This window comes from Frankliniella occidentalis, unplaced genomic scaffold (assembly GCF_000697945.3).
Source record: "Frankliniella occidentalis isolate FOCC.00 unplaced genomic scaffold, Focc_3.1 Scaffold449, whole genome shotgun sequence".
Taxonomy (NCBI): domain Eukaryota; kingdom Metazoa; phylum Arthropoda; class Insecta; order Thysanoptera; family Thripidae; genus Frankliniella; species Frankliniella occidentalis.
Genome location: NW_026267568.1, coordinates 4,187 through 11,059, shown reverse-complemented (window position 1 = coordinate 11,059; position 6,873 = coordinate 4,187). Strand labels below are relative to the sequence as shown.

Below are 6,873 nucleotides of genomic sequence, written 5' to 3'. Positions count from 1 at the left end.
TGAGAGATGGTTATTTGTTTCCTTTACAGCAACATGCTCAAGAATGTGAATGTGAAGAACTTAAACGAAAACTATCAGAATTGAAAAGAGAACGGGATTCTCTTCAACAGGCGAAGAGAAAGAGGCTCAGCCTGAAAAATAAGAGAGGGCCATCTCAAGCTGAAGTGTTCAGGATGATTTTGTAATTGATCTGGTGTTTTTAAAATGATAATTTTGTTTTGATGATAATTTACACTAATTCCTATTCAATTATGGGACTGAATAAACAGTTAACCAAATGTCATAAAAACTGCATTTATTTTTGGTATCGTTTGTAAATAAGTCTTATATTGATGTAATCTTCTAAATTACAATGTAAAGACAGAACCAAACATAAACAAAGGATCACACAAAGAGAACTTAACTGTTCCTGTAAATAAAAGATACATTCAAAGAACTATAACTCAACATGCTTCATTAGACTTCAAAAAACACAATCAAGCGAAAAATTTGATATATATTCCTTAACAAAAGGAATTAGATAACAAGCGATAACAATAGGGTCAAAGCTATAGAAACACTAAGGGTCAATCACAAAAGCTCTTATGTAGCATAGCATACAATAAATGTCACGTACATTACTTAGGTAAGCGGCAGTTAGCTGTGACGCACTTGCTCATCGAATGGGGTACCTTAGCAATTTTCTTTGGAGGAAGAGCCCAGGTCGGCGTAGAATTAGGATCAGCCTTCCGCTTTGTTTGTTTATTATAACCATGATGATTGTTTAGGACACTGTTCCTTGGCCTCCCACCAGGTTGGGCTTGTTTTCCACCACTATGATGAACCCTTCTGCCTGGTGCTGTGGGTTGAACGTTTATTCTGTTGCACTTACCAAACACAACTGGTTGAAGAACTGATTGGTCCTTTGAAAAAGTTGAAAGAGCAGACGCAAGAGTTGATTCATAGTCAGTCCTCTTGGCAATAGTGAAATAAGCATTTAGGAATTTGTCAACCGGTTCAGAAAGATAGTCAGCACTCGAAGATAATTTTTGGAAGAGATCTTCAGCCATGTTCATTATTCTTTCTTTTTTTTCCTCCAGGCTGCTTTGGCTCAGGATGCCATTTAATGACTGGTCAAAAGGTTCTTCCTAAAACAATAAATGAGAAAGATAACTCAACTTAATCAGAATAATGTTTTTGAAACACATTGCTACAAAAAGAAAAACAAAACATACCTGATCAGTGCTATTCTCATCTAGATTTCCTTCAGAAGGGGGGCAAATAGGTAGTTCGATTGTGGGGTTGACCACGTCACCACCCTTAAGGGTATTAAAGAGCCCCTCTGGGGCAGTTGTCTGCCCAGTCATGAAGAAGAACAATCTCATTTTAAATTCAGGATCATTTGTAGGAAGAAACTGGTGGTGACTAATTTTGAATTTCTGAGAGACGGCCAGTTGATGTTTACAGGGAGCGCCACACATGCCTACTGGGCATGAACAGACCTGAAGGGCCATATCAACAGTGTACTCTGTATTCTTTGCAACATTTTTCACCTGGTACAAATCTGTACAAGAAAAAAGGTTTTCTGCAACCAGTGGCTTCAACTTTTCAGGTCTCACTCTAAATTTTGATCGCAATGTCTTAACTCTATTATGTACAACAAAGGCAAGCTTTGTCTTGAAATGTGAATCCATTTCTTCACATAAAATGTGGAATAGTTGCACAGTATTGTAGGCTTTCAGGCGACCAAGAATCAAACCTTTGATGAGCCTCATAATAGCTTCACAAAAATTATTTGTATGATGTCCTCTGGTTAGCAATTCAAGTCTGAAGCACAGGGCCCATTCATTTGCCCGATTTTTTAGATCCTTAAAGTGATTGTAAACTATATCATAAGCACCCAAAATAGGATCTGACAAGGCTACCTCATAACGCGATTCATATTCTTCAATTGAGGAGGCATACAATATCTCACGAAAGAGGAAGTACACATGTGGTTTGTCTTCGAACTTTACTTTATGTTCTGAATCCCAAATGTATCTCCACATGGCTTGAAGAACATGGAATATGCAGAGCAGATAAATTGCAAAGGGAAACACAGCTCGGAGACTGTTGCGCTGATGTGTGGAATCATCAGTCATAATGATTTTTGGCCCTTGCAGACCCCGTCCACAAAATGCATTTGAGGGAATGATTTCTGTCCACAGCTGAAGAGCAGCAGCCACAACAATTTCAGTCTCAGAAAAGGTGATTAGCAGTCCTTCTGGGAGCCCACAAACTGGACTTGGGGCAACCATAACAAAGACACGAGCATTATTGTTATCCATATTACCACTTGAATCAATGAACATTATTTCTGCTGCAGCCTTATGATGAGTCAGGATTCTTTTCATCATTGGTGAGCATACAGCAAACAAAATGCTGCTTGCCATCAGGAGTAGAGCCAAGTTTAGCACAGATGTCCTTACATGAAGTATTGTACTCTTCAATACTTTTTTCTAGCGCAGAAATCATTTCAGGACCATATGGCTGGCCACATCTGTTTTTCATAATTTTGTTGTACAGCTTATAAACCGGACAAAGAGACCCATCTCCAATGTTCATCCGGTCAGGGTCTTCTTTCTCATGGATACTTTTGAAGGAGAGGGTCTTTGCTCCTGAGTGAAAAAGAATCATGTTCTTTTAAGTAAAATTTTCAAACGGCATAAGAAGAAAATAAGGAGGAAATGCAGCTCTCTGGGAATTAATTTTTACAGAGAGGAATGAGAGCATTCAGTGAATTTCAAAGTCTCCTATTAAATACTAACCACTTCATCTTCTGACTCTTGACAGTAATGGTCATCTTTGCAGGGCAGGCAGTATGTTTTTCATGGGGCGTTTTACTACCACTTTTTTCAGCAAGAGTATTGTGGTGGCACCGATATATTTTCTGAAAATTGATTGATAAGGAAGTGTATAGCAAGACAAATGTCTAGCCTGAAGGAGATAAATAATAAAACAGTCATCACTCAAACACACCTTGAAAACAAGTCTTCTGCTTAAGACTACATTTCTTGGCTTCCACACTCTGAAGTTTGTTTTGGACACTTTCTCAAAATTCCCCAACCATGTCTCAGCTTCAGCTGCAGTTGACACATTAATTCTGATCATACTAATGATGTGGTTGAACTTGGTCCCTATGTCTTCTACTGACACAATATTATACATATAATCTCCTTGGGGAAGAATTTTCTGCAAACATACACATAAATATTATTATTATGAGTAGCCATGTAACGTGTCGCGTAGCAAACAACAAATAAACAAAAGGCCTGTAATTTACCATAAGCTTTGCTTTGGTATCATCTGGATTACAATTTAACTTAGTTTTAACCTGCTGCTTAGGGTTTATCTTAGCTTTTTGTTTTGCAGTGGGCACCCTTTTCTTTGGTATAAATTCATCTTCACTGAGGTCAGCAATGACATGAAAATTCAGATAGCCTCACTGAATCATGAGATGAAATTTCAGATTCAGCATCTGAATCTGATGCAACATCTGAATCTGATGCAACATCAATATAACCTTCACCACTGCCATCATCACATTCATCTGGAAATAACAAAAACCATACAGAAAAAAAAGCAAAACAATTTTCCTATCTTGGCATAATTGAAATAAAATTTGATTCATTACCAACTATAGGGGTGTGGGTCTGATTAACTGCAGCTGCTGCTCTGGCTCTAGAAGCCAACAAATCATTATCAACAAACTGAGGCACTACAGCATCAGTGTGTGTTTGCTTTACTACAAGTAGGTTGCTGTCATGATGTACTCCTTGAAAATCTTCTGTAAATTGAACAAGGGATATTTAAAAAGCAAATTTTACTGGGTGAAAGGAAACTGGAGCAGGAATAACTTACCAGACACCACCTCTTCAACAATACCCTCTTCTTGAATTGTAGGTAAATAAGGGGCCTGTGAAAATAAATACTGTCATTAGAGCAAATTGAAGCTTTTGTATTTGCTTATATTAAGAATACAAATCAACCAGAACTCACCTCAGTGTATACTGCCTTTGGCTGCACAGCTGCCAGTGGTGTTCTTCCAGTTATTACCCAGCGAGCAATCGTCAATCAAAATTACATCAAAATGACGTAAAGTGACGTCGAAATGACGTCAAATGACGTCAAAATGACGTCAAATTGATGTAAATTAATTGACCATTGCTCGCTGGGTTAATTTGGATGGTGCATATTTTGATGGCTGAGATAAAGAAACAATTTGCTTTCTTCCATTTTCAGGCAAACACAGAGTTTGTTTGGACAGAAAGCTATTATTGGCTGTAGGGCCCAAATTACTGGAGTGAATGACTTTCACATTTTTGCCATTCATAGTCTCAGTCTGCAAATTAAAAGTTTCAATGAACTACAGAGTTACAAGCTCTTAAGGGTGTAAGTGTGATACCCAGAGTATATATTAATCATAAATGCCACACAGACTTACTGTAGAAGTTGCTTGCTGCTTTGGTTGCAGAATACTGCTGAGAGGTTTCTGAATACATAATAGTTTCAATGAAGTATTATAACTTGATGGCTGAGAAAACGAAATGATTGACTTATTTCCATTTCCACTCTCTGCTGGCAAACATGAAGCTTTCTGAGATGGAGTACTACTAGCAGAGCCAAAACTCCGATCAACTATTTTAAAATGTTTTGTTTGAGCAGCAGGCTGCAAACAGAAATTAAGAGAAATGAATTAAAGCTGGCAAGGGCTGTAGTTGTGGCCTGAGAGAAATTTTACAACAAGTTCTTACCAAATAAGGAGTTGTGTTAGATTGCAAAGTAGTGAAAGGTTTTCTTACACTCACTATTCGCAACTGTGCATTATTTGGCAAAGGAATATTGAGCTGCTTATTCTTATTCACTGCTATTGGCAAAGAACTTTGGGCACTGGTAATAATATTTTTACAGCGAATCACCTTAAAATTGTTACTGCCATCATGCAGAGTCTGGGTAAAAATTAAGGTTCAAAATACAAAATCTGAAGAATATAGTGGTGGCGTATTCGAGATAAAATAACAACATTGCAACGACAGACATACCATATATGTTGCTTGTGGCTGTAAAACACCCAAAGGTTTTCTTACTGTAGCTGACACAGGTTTTTTGACTGTATTTGCCCAAGGTGCATTGGTAGATTGAGACCATCCACTCGACCCACTCCTTCCGACTCAAGATTGAAGGCAAAGCGCTCAGCTGGCCAGAGTAGGGGTAGCAACAACGGAATCTTGTATCAAATTGATCAAATTTTTTGTGATCCAAAGTGGTGGACATTTCTACTTTTTCATAAAAATAAAATAAGGAAATAACTTGTATGAAACATATATATACTTTCACAATCAGTAATATCTATTGTCTATTGGTTTCAAGAAAGGAAATTATGTAAGTTGTTTAGGGCTCAAAAATAAAGACACTCAAAATAACCTTACAACCATAATTGTAATTATTACATGATTACAGAACTTTTTTCTTCAAAATGAAGCACAAGGATCACAGAGGCATAAATTAAAAGAACAAATTGGTAACAGTATTGCCCAATTGAAAATCCTCATATCACTAATTCCAGAGGTTTGCTTCAAGCATTTCTATTTTTTATCTACAGACTAAAATCTTGGTAACTATCTTTCTAATCATTGTTTGCTTCAATGCAATAAAGCAAAAATGCGAATTTAAAAGCAGAAAAAATTAAATAAAATAAAGACAAGAACTTAAGTAAGGAAGCGTCTCACAAAATTTATGCTGTCTCAAAAGAATATTTGGTCTTAGTTGACTTCTGGGCCATAAAAATTACAGAGCATTTGTATCCTGAAAATTCAACTCAACTCTGGTTATTTGCAAATTTCAGTCTTATGTAAATGCCCCCAAGCCTGATAGTGCAAATTTCTCAAAATTTCTCCACATATGCTAGAGTACATTTTTCTTTCTGAAAGCAGATTAAATTTAATAAAGTTGGACTAACCACCCATTTTATCAACCTATATGATAATCTAATCTCAACAAAATAAGCACAGTTAGTTATTACTGAAATAACTTTCACCGATGATCCCTAATTTTCTTTACAAGGTTGTGATTAGTTTCTTTAGAAATCTGTAATCAGAAAAAATGGATATGAACCCTCTGATTTGTTAAATCATTTTAAAATCCTGTGACTTTTCTTGTAGAGTTAAAAAAAACGAGTTTGATATATCACACTCATTGCTGAATGTTTCACCCTACTGCAAAACCAATACCAACTGCATTGATCCATCAAATGCAATACTTCCAATGTTGCACTACACTCTGCACAGGCTCAAAAATAAAGACACTCAAAATAACCTTACAACCATAATTGTAATTATTACATGATTACAGAACTTTTTTCTTCAAAATGAAGCACAAGGATCACAGAGGCATAAATTAAAAGAACAAATTGGTAACAGTATTGCCCAATTGAAAATCCTCATATCACTAATTCCAGAGGTTTGCTTCAAGCATTTCTATCTAAAATAAAGACAAGAACTTAAGAAAGGAAGCGTCTCACAAGTGTGGTACTTGAAGGGTGTGGGTTGAATGTAGGCCCTTCATGGGTGACACCTCGCTCAAGGGTCGTTTTGGCAAAGCGTTTTTAACGTTGCCTACAATGTTTTCTAGATAAGATGCGTACTTTCTTAGTTCGGCCAAATGTCCTTCCAGTTCCTGTTTCGACTTTAAAGCTTCATCCCGTTCCTTTTCTAAATTGTAATTTACTATCATCATATTTTCTCCTGTCTGGCAATATTCATTCATTTTTCTCTCGAAACTTTCTGCCTTTTCCTTCCAACCTTCTGCTGCTCCATTCTCATCCACAATCCCCTGCAATCCCGGACCTGTCTTTTT

General features: G+C 36.8%; 2 protein-coding genes across 2 annotated transcripts; both read right to left on the bottom strand.

Annotated features, from left to right (window-relative positions):
- Positions 1-280: 280 nt before the first annotated feature.
- On the bottom strand, positions 281-2,576 carry LOC127751360 (uncharacterized). The gene is made up of 2 exons (XM_052274825.1): positions 1,215-2,576; positions 281-1,127 (listed from the first exon to the last, which is right to left on the bottom strand). Exons 1-2 carry the CDS (start codon positions 2,409-2,411, stop codon positions 618-620), a joined length of 1,707 nt encoding a protein of 568 aa, XP_052130785.1. The 5' UTR covers positions 2,412-2,576; the 3' UTR covers positions 281-617.
- A 731-nt stretch (positions 2,577-3,307) lies between these two features.
- On the bottom strand, positions 3,308-5,259 carry LOC113206964 (uncharacterized). Its single transcript, XM_052274826.1, has 7 exons — positions 5,061-5,259; positions 4,773-4,967; positions 4,463-4,687; positions 4,018-4,360; positions 3,880-3,934; positions 3,653-3,805; positions 3,308-3,568 (listed from the first exon to the last, which is right to left on the bottom strand). The coding sequence occupies exons 1-4, from the start codon at positions 5,061-5,063 to the stop codon at positions 4,172-4,174; spliced, it is 612 nt and encodes a 203-aa protein (XP_052130786.1). The 5' UTR covers positions 5,064-5,259; the 3' UTR covers positions 3,308-3,568; positions 3,653-3,805; positions 3,880-3,934; positions 4,018-4,171.
- Between the last annotated feature and the right edge of the window lie 1,614 nt (positions 5,260-6,873).

Excerpts from the sequence above, each read along its gene's own strand:
- LOC113206964 (XM_052274826.1), bottom strand. Across the intron at positions 4,688-4,772 it reads CTAACACAACTCCTTATTTG|CCTGCTGCTCAAACAAAACA; the intron begins GTAAGAACTTGT and ends TTCTGTTTGCAG. Across the intron at positions 4,361-4,462 it reads AGCAGCAAGCAACTTCTACA|ACTGAGACTATGAATGGCAA; the intron begins GTAAGTCTGTGT and ends TTTAATTTGCAG.
- LOC127751360 (XM_052274825.1), bottom strand. The coding sequence starts at position 2,411 with ATGGCAAGCAGCATTTTGTTTGCTGTATGCTCACCAATGATGAAAAGA. Across the intron at positions 1,128-1,214 it reads ATGAGAATAGCACTGATCAG|GAAGAACCTTTTGACCAGTC; the intron begins GTATGTTTTGTT and ends TTATTGTTTTAG.